This window comes from Drosophila sechellia, chromosome 3L, assembly GCF_004382195.2.
Source record: "Drosophila sechellia strain sech25 chromosome 3L, ASM438219v1, whole genome shotgun sequence".
Taxonomy (NCBI): Eukaryota; Metazoa; Arthropoda; class Insecta; order Diptera; family Drosophilidae; genus Drosophila; species Drosophila sechellia.
In genome coordinates this window covers 18085917-18105571 of record NC_045951.1, presented here as the reverse complement: position 1 = coordinate 18105571, position 19655 = coordinate 18085917, and the positions used below count along the sequence as shown (strand labels likewise).

Genomic DNA, 19655 nt, shown 5'->3' with positions numbered 1-19655 from the left:
CCCAACTTTTTATGCCGGCGCGCTGAAACGCATAAATCAATGGGGAAACGCAAGCTGGGAAAGTGGCAGAAAGCCAAGTTCCTAAACTTGATTTAATGCCGCTAGTGCAGCTAGCAGAATACAATATATTGGCAGGTTGTTCTCCGAAGTGCGCTGGCTTAAAAGCTCTTAACTCGACTTCAGTTCAATCGCATCCAAATAAATCAGCAACAAGGGCAGCACGAAAAATACCTCTGAGGCTCACAAAGAGTCTCAGGTTTGTTCGCTGACAAATGAATGTTGGAAAACTAAGTTGTCAAGTCGTAGATCCTTTCAATATAGAATGGGAATGGGTGACGTGAAAAAATTCAATTGAAATTTTTATATTCAAAAATATGCATATTATATTCTCTCTGAATGATTTCAAGAAAAATTTGTAATCAAGAACAAGACATCTTTTAAATAAGCTAGCTTAATTAATGTAAAAATTAAGAAGATATTTTCTACTAAATAATGTTTAGGTATTCCCTCACAGGATCACTAGCCGAGTTCAACTGTCCGTAGAAATGCTGTTCTGTGTTTTGTACTATGAAAGGCTAAAAGGATAGATGGAGCATTCTAGAGAATCTATAAAATCACGTACCGTCTAACTTTAAAACATATTCTAGATTTTTTCCATTTTATTATATTATTTCTATTTCCACCCACAAACCACCAAATTTGTTGAAAACTGAAAGGCATATGAGCTTTGTCTTGACAAAGATATCTTACTATCTGGTTTATAGATTTTTTAAAAACTTTCGAACTTTCTAAACCTCCGACCTCCTACAAGTTGTCTGTTAAAAGGGGTACGCCTAACATTACAGAAATAAAGTTTGTAAAATGTATTCAGTTGTTATAATCAGTTATTCCAATAACCACCTGAAATCCCAAAGCATTTCAATACACATACACATTTTTCATACAAACATTGCTTTATTGACTAATTTTTAAGCACATTTACCATAGCTATATTATTTAAATATTTAAAAATACTTAAATACTAGATTATAGAATTTTCAGCTTATTCCATGAGATACTGTTTGTCAAACAAACAGATTTCATCAGTTTTTGTTTTTATAATCATTTTTTTTTTGAAAAGATTCTCATATATTTACAATTAAAATCCTGAATATTTATTAATTGTCTGTATCTTAACCTATTACATTTTCAATTAAATCCCAGCCTCCTACATCCGCGGAATTTTATGGTGGCTCTGACCCAAGTGGATGCATCCTGCGTCTTTCCTCGCAGAAAAGTATTTTATTTCACATTTTACGAGCATCTTGGCTGGCTGACTTACCTCTGGCTAAGCTGCTTATTTTATACAAATCCGTCTTTTGCGATTTTAATTGCATAAACCAGCGTAGTTACTTTATTGGTTAATTAATCTACGAGAAGCAAACATTTTATTTTAGGTAAGGACTAAAAAGAAGATTGGATCTTAAGATTCCGATATTATTATTTAAATTTATTTACTTAGTAAGAGGATGGGGACTTACGTACATTTTATTTAAGAGGGTATATTGGCAGTAAAATATTTATTTAAATATTGGGTTGTACAGTTAATATTAATTATTATTATGTTATTAGCTGTGAAGGCATGTTTATGTATGCTTTGCAAAAAATCTATTTCAATAAGAAAATGTAATCCATTTAAGCCCCTCCAGTTAAATATATTGCTAATATATCGATGTGCGGTTGTACAGACTTTTTTTCAAATCTTGGTTGAATTCCAATTCTGATCTCGATTTTTTTAACGTAGACACATATTAATACTGCTTAGTCTTAAGTTCTTCTTTTGTTTGGATAAGAAAGGAATACAAAATCATTTAAATGCATACTATAATATTGGTTTGTTTAAAGGAAATTCCTACTTAAGCTGGGTTACAAATCTGTCTGCTGCACTGCACCCGATCCTCTTCTTGCGGTGGTGCAAAATGCCTCCTGCTGCTCGCTCAAACATATAATCAAGTTCTCCGGCGGAGCTGTCACTTTGCCATTGGAATTGCATGATTTCTGTGTCCCCGTGGTTCCGGTTTTTTCCGCTGTCGTGGTCGAGGATGTGGTGGTCGATGAATTGTTGTTACCCGCATTCAGTGGCAACAGCGGAGGAGTCTGCGGATTGCTGGTCAACAGGCGCTTGGAGCCACCCCTCTTTTTACTGCCCTGTTTGGTGAAAACACTGGGCTCCAGCTGCAGTTGAGCGTTGATATCCTGCTTATTCATACAGGTGAAGGCCTTGAAGAAACTTTTCCGGAAGTTTTCACTCAGGAAGGCATAAAGTATGGGATTCACCGCAGAATTAGAGTAAACCAGTGCCCCCAGAAGCAGGAAGATGAGTATTTCCAGTCGGGAGAGGTCCCTCTGCGCGGGATTCGAGTGAATCAGGGCCACCTTGGAGATCCAGTGGAGCGTAAGTAAGAAATCGAAAGTACTTTATACTTAATTACCTGAGAAATCCAGTGAGGGAGCCAACATAGAATGTATACACTTATCACCTGCGGATTGAAAAGAAGATGGGAATCTACAAAGAAATTCAGTGATTATTTCGCCATTATTACCGTCAGAACCAGTCGCGTGACCTTCCTGTGAGCTCGCCTCTTCTCCTTGGACTTGGTTCCTGGTTTGGGACCCACCGATCGCAGTTTCCTAATAACCAAGTAGTAGAAACTCAGGATAAAGCACAGCGGTGTGGCGAACCCTAGGAAAAATGTGTACAGTATGAAGGTGGTGCCCGAGTGCTTCTTGTACGCATCTGGCCACATTATGTTGCAGGAGTAATTGATGCCGTCCTCCTGCTCCACAGTGCTGGCATAAAGGATCACGGGCAGCATGAGGACCGCTGAAGTTGACCAGGCAATTGCTGAGACCACCTTGGCAATATGGAGAGTTCGATATCGGGGCGAGGAAATCGGGTGGCACACCGCTATATACCGATCCGCGGACATGATGAGCAGGAAAATCGAAGAGGTGAAGGAGGTGATGGATGTGCTCACCATGTAGGCTTTGCACATGAACTCCCCGAAACGCCAGCTGCAAATTCGCATTGTGTACAGCAGAAAGGGTATTCCAATCAGGAAGCACTCGTCTGCCACCGCCAGATTCAGGATATATATATTCGTGACCGTTTGCATTTTGGAAAAGCGCAGCACCACGTAGATCACCAGTGTGTTGCCAAATAATCCGATAATGCACACAAATCCATAGAGCACCACAGTGAACAAGTCAGCAAAGGAATTCCGCGTGGCTATGCAATGTTGATAGGTGGGCAAATCGGTGCCATAAAGGGACTCCTCTGTCTGAATTGTGGAGCTACCACTAATCCATCTATGGTTCAGTTCCGTGGTATATAAGCTCTCGTTCGCATTATACCAATTTGTGGCATTTGCCTCTGAATCGGCTGTCATGTCCCCTTTCACAAACTGGAGGACGTCCATCATCAGCCACGTAAACATATTTCCACCTAAGCGCTTCCCAGTTCAAATTTAATTATTTTAAATAGGTTTCCCGCGTTGTGTTTTTGCATTTTGGCGGTCCTGCAAAATACATTTTGTTATTATGTGAAATATTTTCAGACATAGTTGTTTGCCCGTTGCTTTAATATTTTATATAGTAACATTGAAACTGGCGGTATTTGCTGGCCAAACTTGGATCCGTTACTAATTGAAATATTTTTGTGATATTTAAAAAATGTGGTCTACAATCTAGTCAATTATGTTTTTCTTGTAACAATTGATGCCAAATATTTCATTGGAATTCAGTTAAGATTGCATCTTATTGAAATGGTCAATAAAAGTATAGTGTATATTTTTTATAAATTATGAATTTTCTTTTAAGTGGCAGTTAATATTTTATTTTTGTCTTAACATCTTTGAATCGTGTGTACCTAATTCGCAATGTCGCTTCACATACAGATTCTTTTGCAACTTTGCTACAACTTTTACTGACTTTCTGAGATATTCCCTTGAAAATTGAAAACTTTCGTGAACAGCTTGTAGAAAAACAAACCTTTAAAAATACGACGTATGAAATAAATCGTCTGTTTCCTGCTTTTGACCTGTAAGCTGCAACTCATTTGGCTTTTGAAAAGTGAGTTACTACAAATTTGGTTTGTAAGGCGAAGGAAATTAACATTTATATTTAAATTAAATTGCTCGCAGCTTGACACGTCCAACAAACAAGAAACAACAAATTTTTGAAATTCTGACCCAACTCGACACTTTCTGTAAATAAATTAGGCGTAAGTAAAAGCTGGGCAGCATTTATGCAAATATCAGGTGAAAATATTTGCCTTCTCGGAAGTGGGAAAACTCCAGCTATACGGATCCCCATGGTTATGTATGTATTAGGAGATAGAAATTTAAGCCGATTTGTTTGTGCATGCCATGTACATCAAATATTGTTGACTGAGCCAAAACACATGTGGGGATTATTGTTTAAATTAACTTTCACCAGAATGGCCTCGAATTTGTTAAGCCAAATTAAAATCGCTGTGCGTATAAGTCAGTTTATTTCAAAGCTATAAATCAAAATTTGGCTTCTGCAAAGCTGACATAACTTTGAAAACTAATCCCAGGGTGAAATGTATAAGTTCCATTCACTGTGGGCAATGAAACGTAAAATTTAGAAATATTTATCTATGAAGAACATGTCACGTTGTGCAACTAACATTGTAAACCTAATATAACTAATGGCATGTATTATAATTAAAACTTTAAGGAGCATACATTGCATATTTATTTAACCTCAAATAAAATCCACTTGTTTTTGGTAATTAAATTTATTTAACTCCATTTTCATTAAATTTCCAATTTTTTGAACTATGAAAAATGAATGGCATTTTTTATAATCATTAATAAATATAACATAATTTTAATTATTTGCTCAAAGGTTTAGTTCTCCCAACTGTTATCAGTCACCCATAATTTTCAAGAATATCTGCGCTTCACAAATCATAAAAGAAATAATGGTTCATTAAACATAAATGGTTAAATGCTGTGGAGTTCAGGTGAGAAGGATATCAATAATGCAGACAATTAAAGTTATAATTGAAGGACATTTACGTAACCAACCAGAACCAAAACAGAAAATTAAAAGGTTTTATCTAACTTCAATATAAATTGAAAATATACAAATAATTAATTTGTTTATAATTATAGCAAACTTTAAGTGTTAAATATTTGGTTTTCCTGGAACTACAAATTGTTTTCAGTGTCACCTGGCCTTGTTTGTTTGTTCACGGAATTAAATCCCAACCGAACGACAGGTGCAAATTCCCCGACAACCCCGAAGCGACGCCATCATCATCGTTGACTTCTAAATTGTTGTTCGACATTTATTTGTGCTGTTGCCTGCCGTCTGCTTTTTATTGTCGGTGTAAGTGCAACTGTTATCGGTAAACCGCAATGGGGAGGCGCAAATCGCAAGATTGCCTGTGTTGCAAGTGCCCCCAGAAGGGGCAAGTGGGGCAGCCACATGCGCTGCAATTGTGTGCCTGCAATTCACTTGATGACAGCCGCCGGCAGGCAGCTGTGGGAATTTTCAAGGAAAGCTGCTGACTTTCTTTTGTCCTATAAGCTTAGAAGAGTGTCAGTCCAAATAGAGGGGATGTGGGGAATAATGATGCGGTGTACTTCAATAATTCCTCATTTACATTTCTTTAAAAGTACTTTTCAGAAACGTATAAGTTTTAAAGACTTTTGTTCATAAGTGCACTAAATTGGCATCGATAAACTTGAAAATTATTAATTTTCATTTTGCGTTTGATATATAAATAAGATTTTGATTACAAATGATATTCTTTCGAGTTTAATATTTCATGCTCCATTTTATTTGATTTAACTTTCACTTTATTTTTATACTGTAGAAAGTAGCTTAATGCTGAGGTCTCTTATAAGCTTGCGGGTGTAGGACACCCAAAGGCAGGTGACGAAGCCATCATCTGCTCATCGGTCCCTTGACCACATTTGTCTGCTTTCCCTCACTTTCTCCATTTGTCTGCATCCCTGCGACTTTAAGTGTGAGCTCTTGTTTGTGTCCTGTGTGCGCTGCGGCATTTATTAAAAATTTATGCATTTTATGGTACCCTCAAGCCAGGGTCTCAAATGCACTTCCTTCACAGCTTTTCGTTGAGACCCTTGAGGATGTGACAACAGGTTATAAATATCAGAAATTTCAGCTTAGAGAGCTTATTTGGTGAAGACGTTCGATCGTAAAATGCAAACCAGGCGGTCAATTTAAAGTTCGATGTGTCGAAAGTTCAGCAAATTTCGTTGTCGAAAATCTGCGTAGATTTTCATATCTTTTGAGATCTTAAATAGATAATAAACTTTATTTCCTTTTGTCTTTAGAAGGATTGTCAAAGTTTCAGCATGTTTTAAATTATTCTATAATCTTCGAAACTGAAAGAAAATTTACAACTATTTTGCAACTACAACGTTTTCCACTTATTGGTCTTTAAATGGGACACAAAATACTCAGCGCCTTCCCTAATTCACAGAAACAGAGCCGTTTGCCTTGCAAAGTGCTCTTAATTAATTAAAACTTTATCAAAAGTTTACAGAAGCCGCAGCCGCTGAGAATTGGCAAGTGTGGCGGGTGTTCATGTGTTTGGATTATGTTGCCACAGAGCAGACCAAACAAGGCCTGGCACAATATATATGGCCACGAGGCAAGCGGTAAAGGATACGCTAGGAAGAAGGACTCGCATGGCAGCCAACAGCTTGCCAAATGTTTAGCCGCTCACTTGGGTTCAAGCAGCACCAACAAACACATACCAAGTAATTCATGGGCGGCGGCATGGCGAAGTGAGAGGGGGATATGACAGGGGGCAGGGATAAACACCAAGTACAACATGCATACAAGCTAGGTCAAAACACGTTTGCACTGAAGAAAATTAAATCAATACTCAATTAGGTATTAAACCAACAGCAATACATAATGCCTAAAAAAGAAATGTGCTGAAAATCTACGTTTGATAAAATTATAGCACAGTTAACGGGGCGTATGAGGAATGCGTTAAGACTGCATATAATTTCAATTTTTATTGCGAATTAAATTTGGTTCATGTAAAGTTCACAAAATTATATGTAAATAAAATTTTTGAACTTATTAGTCACTTTTGATAAGTAACAAATTCAACAAAGCGCACCATATTTTCTTTGATCAGCTTTCCTTATATTTTTTGCTCTGTGTACGCGCTCAGGCCTGCATGTGTATGTATGCAAATATGACTAGCAAATTTGCATGTGTACACAGCACAAACCAAACATACTCGCAGCATGAAAGGCTCACCCACACATATACACTTGGCACTGCCATGTGTCAAGTGCACTTGGGGTGGGCAGAGGTCCTTGTTTTCGGATTGGTCCTGGCTAGGCGATGGCTTCGCTTTGCTTTGGATGGCTGCCTTTGTTTATGGAGGCAGCAATGAGCATAAAGTGCAACATAAACAAAACTCACTCACCTCAGCAGCCACTAAAGTCCACCCGGCTCACTTACACTTTAACTCGGATTCGGTGGCGGCGCACTTAATCTTTGGGACACATTTTTGGCGTTTTGGCCACAGGTTGCCACTCAGCCGACCTCTGGGCCCGATGAAAAACACACTGAAACAAGTGTTGCATAACAAACACGAAACTGAAAGCAACAACAAACAGCCCCCGGAAACCGACGACAACAACAACTAGTGCAATTATAATCCCATGGGCTTTTGTGTTTGAAGCTTTTCCTTTTTGTTGTACCTGTTGGTTTTGGTTTGAGTAGCAGCACCCACTAGAAAACAAAACAAAATGCGGGATAATCACCCTTTGTTACATTTTTGAAACCAGCAAAGCTGTGTGTGTATTTTTGCACACTTGTCCTGATCCCAATATTTGTTATAAAATTTTTAATTAAAACAAACACCGGAATTTGCTAAAGATAACTTATCAATTTTAACTAAGCTTCAGTGTTGCTTTCATATAAAATTATTCAATTGTGTCAATAATACAAATATTTTAGTGTTGTTAAAGTTGAACTAAACTGAAAAGTCTCTCAAATGGCGCACTGGAGTTTATCCTTTTGCGGTTAGTTGTCCTTCGAGTGCAGTAACATTTAGGATCCGGAGTAAAAACCACCTGAATGCGGCGGAATGTTGCTCACACGTTGACCTGACTCAATTATGCTGGGTGTCTATTGTAAACCCATTTAGGGAAATAATGACACCCAGCCTCACGGTCTGGCTATCCTTTGGGATGCTCCATTGGGTTTCTTTACATTTATGGCTAGCACGGCCCTCCAGGACACTCTATTTGCTCTATTCCCTTCATTTGTCAGGCACGGAGGATGAAAGGCAACACAGTTTGGCCTTTAGTACACATATTTGCACCTGTGCATGGGGGAAAAGTCAGTTGGTTTACCCTTCTAGCTTGCGTTCCCTTTGATGTGGCTCCCTGTTGTTGTTTTATGCTGCTTCTGCCGCCCCTGCTGCTTTTGGTTTTTATGGCCTCAACTGCAGGCGGCTTGCCAAAAACTGAAATCTACCAGCGCTTTTCCACTCTGTTCCTCATTCCACGTGGCTCTTTTCATTGTTTAGCCACAGCCACGGTTCTACTTTTTTCGTTTCGAACTTTTCAGCGCAATTTTTTCATTCGATTCAATGGAGCTTTGAAAAATGTTTGTCAATTGCACGCTAAATGTTTTTACTGATTTGTCACTGGATATGGAAGTGGCTGAAAAGGAGAGGGGGAGTGGACTTTAAAAGTCCACTGACATGTTTAGAAAATATTTGCGGGATTACACGCCATTTGTTAACAACTTTAGGGCTTGCCAATTGAATTAATCTGAAATTACTGCATATCTATTCGGGAAATAGTCTACATAGTGACGAAGTGTAACAAGACAGTGTGCCAAAGCAACTTCTAAATATTAGGTGACAAATTAAAATCTTTTTCCAATAAAAAGAAATCGTGAATCTACACTTCGAAAGATTTTATTTACAATTTCTTATTTTTGCCTGTTTTTAAAGTCCAAATTTAATTTCCTCTAGCTGCAGGATGAGCATCACACATTGCCCTTAAGCTTCTTAGACAAATTCTAAAAAAAATTAATTCGTTTCGCTTCCCTTTTCATTTCCATGGACACTCTTTCGGTAAGAGGTTTAGTCTTAAGTCGTCTAAATTTGCCTCGAATGTGGGCCACGTTGTAAATCGCATAAGAAAGGACAATTTGAGCGAAAATCGGTTTATCAAATATGGGGTTTGCTAGCTCCGAGGGTAATCCTTTCGGTAATCCAATTTGCCGCAGACCCGGCAAACAATTTGGTTAATGTTCAGACCTCATTGAATGGCTTAGAGCGCCTAACACCCTATGTGCAATTTGTGCCGAGTTCCTCCCAAAACATTCTCAGCAATTTGCATAAATTAGCACCAAAATATGGTAACCCCCCTATATGATTCGATGTGTTTATTGTTCGTCGGCACATTACCAATGTGTTCGCATGGGGATGCATCGATAGTTCCGCGTTTGCAAATTTAACATAATTTTGAAGAGACCATTGACAATAATTGAGCTGTATTTAGGGGGCTGTTTGGGTGACTATTCGGACTATGTTGCATATGTTGTGAGCTAACGAATCCATGCAATGCAACCAGACATGCAGGATTTTCACTAATTGGGCGGCAATCGAAAATCCTATGCCGCGGGCCTTAATGGGCATTATTTAGTGTAAAACATAAACGACTTTTCGTGGCTTTTAGCCATGGTATTGTGGTAGATGTGCCTTGGCTAAAATATGTTCATGGTATTTTTAGAAAAATCATATTCCTAAGGAAATAAAATAATCCGAAAATGTAGAAAAATTACATTAAGCTAACTTAAATTAAAAACAAAACATGAAGATCAAAAATTATTTCAATTAGGTATATGAAATTAGGAACTTTCTATAAATTTTCTTTGATTTTCACCATGAGATTGTTAGCCTTTTAATGATGCGTTTTTCCACCGCTATCTAACCCAATCAACCAACAGCATTCATACGCCCTGTTTGCCCTTCAATTGAATATTCCTGACTCTCTTTCTGGGCTATTTGCTTTGCACTCGATGGCGACCTTTGACTTCAATCGAAGTTCTTCGTTCATTTAATCATACAAACAGCGATGTCATCATCAGCAAATGCCATTACCTAGGTAAATAATATCAATGGGGATGGAGCGATTTCCCAGGGACTCGAAGGGATTTCTCCAGGCACTTGGCACTTTTGATGTGCCCGACGTGTTGATTGCCGCCAACTCGCTGACCAACGATAAAAATAAATAAATAAATCGTCGGAAAGAAATCGGAGAAAATGGAGAAATCTGTTTTGAAAAGGAAAACAAATCGAGCAAATTGCAAAGGGGCAAATGGCCAATTGACCCAAACGTGTTGTTAGAGATTCCAGCGGCTCTATTCGATGTGCAATTAGCAACTTGAATAGCCAATTAATTGTAGTTTTCTTTACTGTTTATTTGAGTTCTAATTGTTTTTGTTTTTCCAGCTACTCTGGCATTCTGCCATCAACATTTTCTATGCACTTGTTAAATAATCCCTTGTATTTATTCCATTTTAGTCAAAATCTTGAACTATAGTCTGTGTAAATTTATACGTTACAGTTTTCTACGAAAAGTTTTGATGGAATTTTATGTTCTGTTTAAAGCTGAATTGACTGAATAAATTTAAAGCACAATTTTAGAATCGCTTTAACAAATTTCTTTCGGCTTCAGAGCTCTTCACGTTTTTCATTTTGTTTACAAAAGTTGCCAGTTCTGCATTTTCGTGTGTCTGGTTCTGGCTGATTTTCTTGTTATTTTTGCTGCCATCTTTCCTTTTCGGCCGTTTGGCTCGAAATTCTTCTGGCCTTTTGCTCGTTGAAGTGTTTACAATGCTCTTTTTTCATAGCCACGGCCAAGCGAATTGCCGTTTCTGTTGTTGATTCTCAATTTTATGAGTTCAATTAACCAGAAGCCATGAAAATAATAAAAATGATGAACTTTTGCCAATTTCAATTGATTGCTTTATAACCATTTTGCTTTGGCGGGGCGAGTGGAATTATGTGACCTAGAGAATTCCTCGGATAGTGTGTACATTTTCTATATCTGGCCCGCTGCGTCCACTTCCCAATTAACACTAAATCATGCTCTTCATTAATTATATTCCCGATTATGCTAGCATCGACGTCATTGAATTTTCTATCATATCATCGGCTTTGGGTGGAAATCCAATCAATAAGGCCAGATATTGATTGGGGTCGGCTGGTGGGATGGACTGACTGCTGGCTGGTGTCAATTGGGCAATCATTCATTTCGTCATTGCCATTAGAGCCGCTAATTGAATTGCGAAATCGAATCGGATGCGTAACGAAATCGATCGCTGCTGACTCTCATGCAAAATGATTTCACAAATGAAGTGAAAACTCCAACAAATTTGCTGACGGTACCATTATTTTGTCTAATTCAGGGGTTAACAGGACATTGATTGATTTGGTGACTTGGCGGTGAAAAGGGCAGAAGGCAAAGTTTGTTTTGAAGTTTCATTTGAATTAAATGAATTTATTTTTGCGAGTTAATTTTTTGGATTATAATAGAATTAGACGTGTGTTTTAATAACTGAGTGAACTGCATTTCTTGTTTCGTCTTAATTTTACATCATATTATTTATCCCATTACATTAATAACCAAGTCGCCTATAACAACATTGTTATATGACCCACAGTTTGATAACTTTATGCCCCAGCTGCGACATTGAGTAAGCCCCCAGACTAATCATTTTTGTATAAACTTGGCCATCATTATCTACCGAACTGCATTGTTGTTTTTGTTTCGGGTGTGACTAACACTTTTGTTTTAGTTGTGTTTTCCTGCCGCTGGTGGCATTGTTATCGTGGCTGCTCTTTTGTCGTCATTAACGTCAGTGCGGCCTTGTTTAATTTGAACATTAATCATGGTCTGACTCTTGACGGGGCCAAAACTTGGGGGGGCCCGTCGGGAAAACGCTTGCAATATTGCGCCCTGAAAAGTTGCACCTTTAATGAAGACGGGCAGTTTCCGCTGTTATTACTTTTCCGCAGACTTGCGTTGCACATGCGCAGCACATTTTCCGATAGCCAGGAGGAGAAAGGTAAAAGTGCTGCCAATTCCTGTGGTGAAAGCTGCTGATGGACGCAAAGTGCCAACATTCTGATGCAAAACTTAGCTCCTTCACTTTTTTATTATTTGCTTTTAGCAGCGCCTTAAATTTACAGGTTTCTTATATGGCATTAATTCACAAAAATGTTCTTTAAAATAAAAAAATAATATATTTCTTCTACTGGTAAAAAGAAAATATAATTTCGTTATTAATATTAATAAACGTATAATTATAGGTTTAAAAACTAAAAGTAATCTAGATTTCTCGAACGATCTTATTTTATAGAATTGTAAATAAAATTTAAGTATCTTTCAGGTTTCAAGTGCATTTTATACCCTCGAATCTAGAATTTATCTAGTCGGAACTGTATATTTAGAATATATTGGGTAAAAATTTAACTGGCGCCAACTCAGCACAATAGTTGGCATCACTCTTCCAAGCTTCCAACTGTTCAGACTCAATTCCTCGCCATATCCCTATACTCGTACATCCCAGCCACTGCTAGCTCGCATTAATTGACAGTTTCGCCATCAGTTGGCCCAGATGGAACCCTAACTAAGTCCACATTAACTCGTCAATCATGATGTGGATGTTTGGATAGAGCCGCCCTCCCTCTGCGACCATTCTCATTAATTCTCTTTTAGTAGGCCATTGCAGTCGGGAGGGGAGAGTCATCACAGTTGAATATAATATGATGCCCGTCCCTTACGGCCCGTTGAATGCATTTCCATTTCCCCTTTAGTTCTAAAAGAATACTAATTGCAGCAGATCTCTCTAATACGGAGCTCCTCTTATCACGTTCATTTTTATTATTTAATTTTTGTATTTTCAATGGGATAAGTTTAACGAAACCCACCGCCCGATCTAACCCCTTCTTAGTTTAGGGGTCTTGTCCGTAATTAATTGCAAAAGTTTTGTTCGTTTTCTGTCGTCTGATGCAGCAGAAAAAGTTCAAAGTTGACGGTGCTGGAAAGTCCCAACCGTCCGCAAGTGATGAGTAGTGAAAAACTGAATTGTCAATTCTGATGCATAATTATTGGAAATTCTCTAATTAGCAGCAGAAAACTTTAACCCTGGGGTTGATTCTAGCGGAAACACTGGTTTGTGCCACTTAATTAATTATTTGGAAAATGTGATGGAAAGTTTTACGCACTTTTCAGGCTGGAATTTCGATAAAATATAAGTTTTCAGTGTTTTATGTAAATGTAAATGCATCGCAATTTTGAATACCCACTTTAAAAGTACTATAGTACTGGGCTCCCCTGGTACGTGACGAACATGGTCATCGAAAGAGATCTGAAAGTTACCCTTCTTGGGGATCAGATTAATTTCCATAGCAGCCGTTCTGCCGACAGGCTTATGGCCCACCCGAACCGACTAGCAACTATCCTAGCTGATCCCATCTCCCTCCGAAGACTGAAGAGGGTACACCCCAGTGATCTCCTTACCCGGAGGATAATATAACATATTTTATTTTAAGTAATTGATAACTAGACTAGATTTTTCTTTCTTTTGTACTTTATAATTAAGATACCAATTGGTCTCATATATCTTTATCACACATTAGGTTATGTACAGAGGAATTACTGAACGATTCCTTTTGAAACCTTAATAAATAGAATTAGGAAAGTTAAAAAAAAACTATAGTATATAGTAGTATAGTATACTCGTACGTGAAAACTGTTATATATACTTTGGTGTACATTTTTCTCAATATTGAATCATTTTTATGATTAAATTTAAATATTTAAGTATTTAAAATATTATTTTTTGTGCTATGATAAAATAAAGACTTTATCTAAATATATATTTTTGAGGGACATTTTTGGATATTTTTTCGTTCTGAGTAAAGAGAAAAGTGAATTTTCTTTTGGAAAAGCATGAAGGATTGGGATATCTACAACGGTCTAATATTTCAGAACGGTTTCCCCTTTAAGTGGAGTTTGTGGGAATCCCTTGTGTGTTGACTAATTTCCGAGGAATTTCTGTGCATCCTTGGCCATCAATTTGTTGTCAGCAGCTGAGGAGGCGCCACATCAGCATCTCTGGCACTTGTTCCGCCATTTGAATCCGGTGCTCATCCTCTCCCCAGTTGGCTGGCCCCTTCTCTTACTCTTTCTCCTTCCCTTGCTCGTGTTCTTGTTCTTGGCTAAGTCGGATCCTTTGAGACGGGAGGAAATGCTATCATTTGGTGCCTGTCATCGTTGTGTTCGTTGTTGCTGCTGTCTGTTTGCCTGACGCCGACGAAAGGTTAAGGCATGCATCGCTTCCATCAAATTAGACGCATTTTCGACGCGCTTTGTCTGCCAGGCCCTCTCTATCTAGCTCAGTCGCCCCTCTCTTTCTCCCCGACTGTGTCTGTCTCTCTCCCCCACACTTTTCCCTACACTTCCTTTACCCCATTCCCTACCCACTTTGGCAATTTTCGAGCTGACGCCGCTTTGCCTTTACGTTTTATCACTTCATTTGCACTGAAATGTCAATGTCTGGCTCGTTGCTTTCCCCTTCTTTTTTCAATACCTTTGCACAGACTGTTCCCATTTTCACTTATTCAATGGGTTTTAATAAAAGTGGCGGGTGTTTTATATATTTTTCTTATCTTAACCATATTTTTGCCAAATGCTACTTCGTATCTGAAACATTAAAAAAATATGTCACCAATGGTGCAAACCAATAATTTAAGACTACAATTTTTAATGTACATTCTGTTAAGATCGTTGATTTAAAATTATAAAAAAAAAAACAGATTAAAAATATAAAATTTATAGTTTTAAACTAATAAAACGCATACAATGTCAAATGCAAAAGTAAAAACTAAATTGAATACCCCAAATCAAATCAAGACCAATTTAATGTATATGATGTATAAGCTTCATTACTCATGAACAAAGATTTGTAAATTATATAATTAAAGGGAATATCTGATTTGTAAGAGCAATCCCAGCCTCGTCGGAAGCCCAGTTCAGTTTCAAAGAGCATGGCCAAAAGTCAGGAAGGAAGCAGTTTTGTTGCAATGACGTGGGCGGTATTTTTTCGGTTGGCTGTGTGGGTGGGCGATTGCTGAGTGTGGGTGTGCAGGAAGGATTGGATTGGATTGGATGGGAGGGGTTGAGTCCTGGCGCTAAAAGAAATCTGTCTGACAAATTACACGCCCCGAGTTGCGGAGTCGCAGCAGCAGCTGCTGAAATGCTTCGTTTGCTCCTCCTCCGTGACTTGCTCCTTCACTTTCGCCTGCTGTTTGCGTTGTCTTCCCGTGCTGCTTCTTGCTCCACATTCGGACTCAGGCCATCAAACCGATTGACTGAAGGATTGGGCCAGGGCACGTCATTCACTCAGCTAGTCCGTTAGTCAGCGAGTGCAACGGCCTTTTGATTGGGCTTTATGGTCATGGGGTGGCGGTGGCTATCTCCGCCTCCTACTGCCCTTTAGTTAAGCGTAGTGGGAAGGGGGTGTTCGGTTTTAGTGGACTTTACTTAGCTGGATGAGCTCATCCGCCGGTTTATCTGGTGTGAAGGGGGAACAGGCTAAAGGAACTTGAGTTTCATAGCTGAACAACTTAAAGGGCTTCTATAAAAATTTTAAGTAGCTCATAGCTTGGGTTGTGAACAACTTGGTTAACTTTCTCATAATAAAATGGGAATTACTCACATTTAAATCCACTTTACAACTTAGGAGTGTTGAGCCAATAACAAATCATTTCTGCGCCATTTTAAGATATATGCAGGAAAAATTAATCTCATATTATAAGCTTCTTAAATTAAATCAATATACATTAAGAAACTTGTGGCCTTGTAATTTTTTTCTTAAATTGGCATTTTTATTCTGCACCTCTCACAAAACGAATTAATCAACATGTCTCCGTAACAATTTCTGCATTTATTCTCAGCATAGCACTTCTCTGAATAACATTTACCACCATTCCACGGCAGCAATCCCTAATTTGTCAAATTTTGTTTCATTTTCCCAAAATCCTTTCTGGTTTACTGCGGCTGCCGCCGATGGTCAGCCCTTCTCAGTTTCCACATCATCGGGCAAACCGATTCCTTATTCCTCAGTCCTCAACCCATCCCATCAGCTCGTAGGAAGTCCATTCCCTTTTCCTCAACGCAAAATATTCAACAGATACAAATTGCTATTCGCACAAAATTTCAGTTATCTGATAAATTTCAACGCACACAAACATTTGAACGTTGAAAATGGAAAACCCAAGCACAGAGCGAAAGTATTACAAACAATTTAAGCTAAACTATATTTATATTTATCTATATTTATTTAAGTTCATAAACTAGAATTAGGATTATATTTACAGATGAGGAGAGCTTAATTTTTATTTACTATATGGTGCATATTTCTAATCACATTCCAGATAGATAGCATCCAAACTTTTTAGATGTGCACACAAGGCAACCCGGTTCGATGTTCCTCTAGGCACATTTTGCTTACCACTTGTATATATTGTGTCATCTAGCCACTCATACTTTCGAATCCGATAAAATGGCACACCACGCACTTTTCGCGGTTTTCAAAATATTTGGCAAGCGTTTCTGCAATTCCTCGGATTGCGACGCTAATGTTATTTTTCACTCTACGTCGGATTTATTTGTGATTCGACGGCGGCTATTTTCCTTGCGTTTTGGCCGCTAATTTGGATTGGATGCAGGCAGCACGAAAAACCCCTGGGGTTATCTATCACCCGAACAACTTTTTCGCCAATCTCACCCTATTTAGTTTGAGTTTTTCGCGCACGTTCATCGAATTCGGTCTTTGGCGCTGGCGAAGTTTTTGTTTACTTTACCCTAGGTTTGCTCGCAGTTTGATTTTATATTATTATTTTAGATTCAGATACAGTAGCTGAACTGCACGTTCCGGAATTGTTTTGCATACTGCGCGCCGCATTTGCCGGCGAATTTTGTTGTGGTGCATGCGAGTTTTCCGATGCGAATTTTCCGATGCGAGTTTTCCGACTGCAGAGTCGCTCGGTTACACAGTTGCGCTCGGTGCTCGGCTTTCAGGTTCGTCGCCCGATTGGCCTGATGCCTGATGCGTGTTGCGGTCTGCTGCCGTTTTCCCAGCTGCAATTTTCCTCAATTAACAGTTGGTCGGGAGAGCACGCGGTGGGGAGACTCTCCCGCCGACACTTTCTCTCTTATACGAACTCTCACTTTCGTTGGCCAACAACAGTCGAATGTTAGCGCTTGCAGTTCTGTTGCCATTTTGGGCAGTAAGCTTGTTGATTCTCCTGGGATTATTTAGAAGGATATAAGAACAAGGATTTTGAGAGTATACTAGCGAGACTAGTGAGATATACTATTTCAAATCAAGAAGTTTTAAAAAATTGTATCTTCTTTTGGAATCATTCTGTTATAAATGTAAAATTATTCCTAGTTATGCTACTTATTTTGGATCTGTATTATGTTACATGGATTACTATAAATTTAATATATTCTAGCGAGCTTATACCCTAATTTGAACAGATCAAATAATTGTTTATAATTAAAATGTTTAAAATCGTTTATGGGTTGGCTTACCTGTCGTATACGTATTATTTTATGTATACTCTTACCAAATTCCAATAACACAAATGTGTTTGCATAACATATTATATTCGGCACAATTGTTTCGTAATTCAGGTATTGGACTGCATTTAAAATTATATCGGTATGGAGACAGTCAATGCTATGCTAATTATAGTTGCAAATGCACGTGTATTAGCTTGAATTGGGAGAGGCTTTGATTGCTGATTGATTATTCTAGCCTTAATTGCATGCATTTTGCATATAGTTGTTTAGCAATAATTGAAATCCGTAATGACATGCGAAGGAGGACAAGAAATGCATGCTCTTACAATTTACTTAGAATAGGATATAGCAAAATTGTGAAAATTTAATATATAACTAAAAATATTTTATTGCCTAGTTACCAAACATCAAGCCCGATATAAATCATTCCTACATATTTTTTTCGAAGTTTACAAAGTTAGTTTGCAAATTTATCAGATATTTAAATTAAGTTTGGAAAGTTATTACGTTTCAGATACCAATCTTTAGTTTCCTCCTCAATTTTTTGTCTAAATAAATCATATCTCCGCACTGCTACCGTCTCAGAGCTCCAACTTAAAAAGCCCCTGGCGTCGAAATCTAATTGCCGTGCACTTGGAAAACTATCCACCTGGCCCAAACCCGGAGTTATCTCCCTTGCTCTGTTGGTCATTAGAAGAATATGAAATTTTCCGTTTTTGTTCGCACCCAACTGGGAAAGAAATTTGCTGAAAATAATTTCCATGTGGAGAAAGCTGGCAAACATATGATGGGGGATATCTAGAAGAAAATTCCCAAAGAGAGTGACACAGAAAATATGGCAACTGTCGACGTTCTTCGGAGTCTAACTTTAGTTTGGCCTTTTGAGCAAAACTTTTAATCCTTCTGGTTGAATTTCCGACAGTTTGCTTTAATCCTTTTCCGTTGGCACTGAAAAGCGCTTTAAATGCGACCGAAATTGCGAGATGTTTATTGTTTACCCTCAAATCGTAAAAGTTTTATCCATAGCAAAGTCCCCTCTGTGTCGTGCAGAAAACTTTAAATTAAATTATCTACCAGTGAAAAGTTTATATGTTTTAAATACCGCTCGAAGCACTATAAAAAATGTAGTTCGTATGGATAAAATGTTGCAGGAAATGTACATGAAAATGTATATGAATAAATTTAGATGTTTTAAAAAAAGTAACTATCATGTTAGAATTTTGATATATTGTAGAATTTAAATAACAAATAATATTTTTATTTGTGTCTTGCTAATCCGAAAAACAAGAAAATTTGAAATTGAACCAACTACAGCGAAAGTGCTAACCAGTCAAAGTCAATAAAATGATTCATAATCTATGACATTGTGCTAAATGGCATTGTCTTCTCTTAACGTATTTAAATTTGTTTTGTTACTCAAGGGCATTTAAAGATTTCATTACCAGCTTTTGCTTATTTGCCAGCCTCACTTTGACAACTGGCCGCAAAAATATGTAGCTTAATGTAGATAATTGAATTTCAAGAACGCATTTTTGCTTGTCTAGAGTAATTATTGCTGCTAGGAATCAGCTCATTAAAGTTTGCTTTGAAATCACTCCCACAAGAATATTAAATCATTTTCGACTTTAAAGCAATTTTCGCTTGATTGAATTAAGTTGGCCAAAACACAGACGACGTGGCTGGGAAAGTTTTGGGCGGTTTTGTCGGGGGCGTCTGGGAATGCAGACGCATAAGGACGACAATCTCGGTGAGGGTCAGTTTATCATTTTAAAACCCATTCCCTGGACCTTTTCGTGGTTGCTCTTGTTGTGAAAAAGTTTTCGGTAGCAGGCAAACTTTTCTTATAAATTCTGTTAATTTTTTCCCTTATACTTTCCTCCATCGTTGAATTTCCATATAAATACCAGCAATTTTCCGAAATTGATTTCCAACAAGCTCGGCTAAATATTCAAGTGAGTTGGCAAAGTCGCGAGC

At 38.0% G+C, this 19655-nt stretch overlaps 1 protein-coding gene across 1 annotated transcript; it reads right to left on the bottom strand.

Annotated features, from left to right (window-relative positions):
• Positions 1-959: 959 nt before the first annotated feature.
• Positions 960-17073, bottom strand: LOC6618311 (somatostatin receptor type 2). The gene is made up of 4 exons (XM_002042548.2): positions 16606-17073; positions 2583-3557; positions 2472-2519; positions 960-2415 (listed from the first exon to the last, which is right to left on the bottom strand). The coding sequence occupies exons 2-4, from the start codon at positions 3474-3476 to the stop codon at positions 1906-1908; spliced, it is 1452 nt and encodes a 483-aa protein (XP_002042584.1). The 5' UTR covers positions 3477-3557; positions 16606-17073; the 3' UTR covers positions 960-1905.
• Between the last annotated feature and the right edge of the window lie 2582 nt (positions 17074-19655).

Coding starts and splice junctions, on each gene's coding strand:
- LOC6618311 (XM_002042548.2), bottom strand. CDS start 3,476: ATGTTTACGTGGCTGATGATGGACGTCCTCCAGTTTGTGAAAGGGGAC. Junction 2,520..2,582: donor TCACGCGACTGGTTCTGACG/GTAATAATGGCG, acceptor TTCAATCCGCAG/GTGATAAGTGTATACATTCT. Junction 2,416..2,471: donor TCCCTCACTGGATTTCTCAG/GTAATTAAGTAT, acceptor TGGATCTCCAAG/GTGGCCCTGATTCACTCGAA.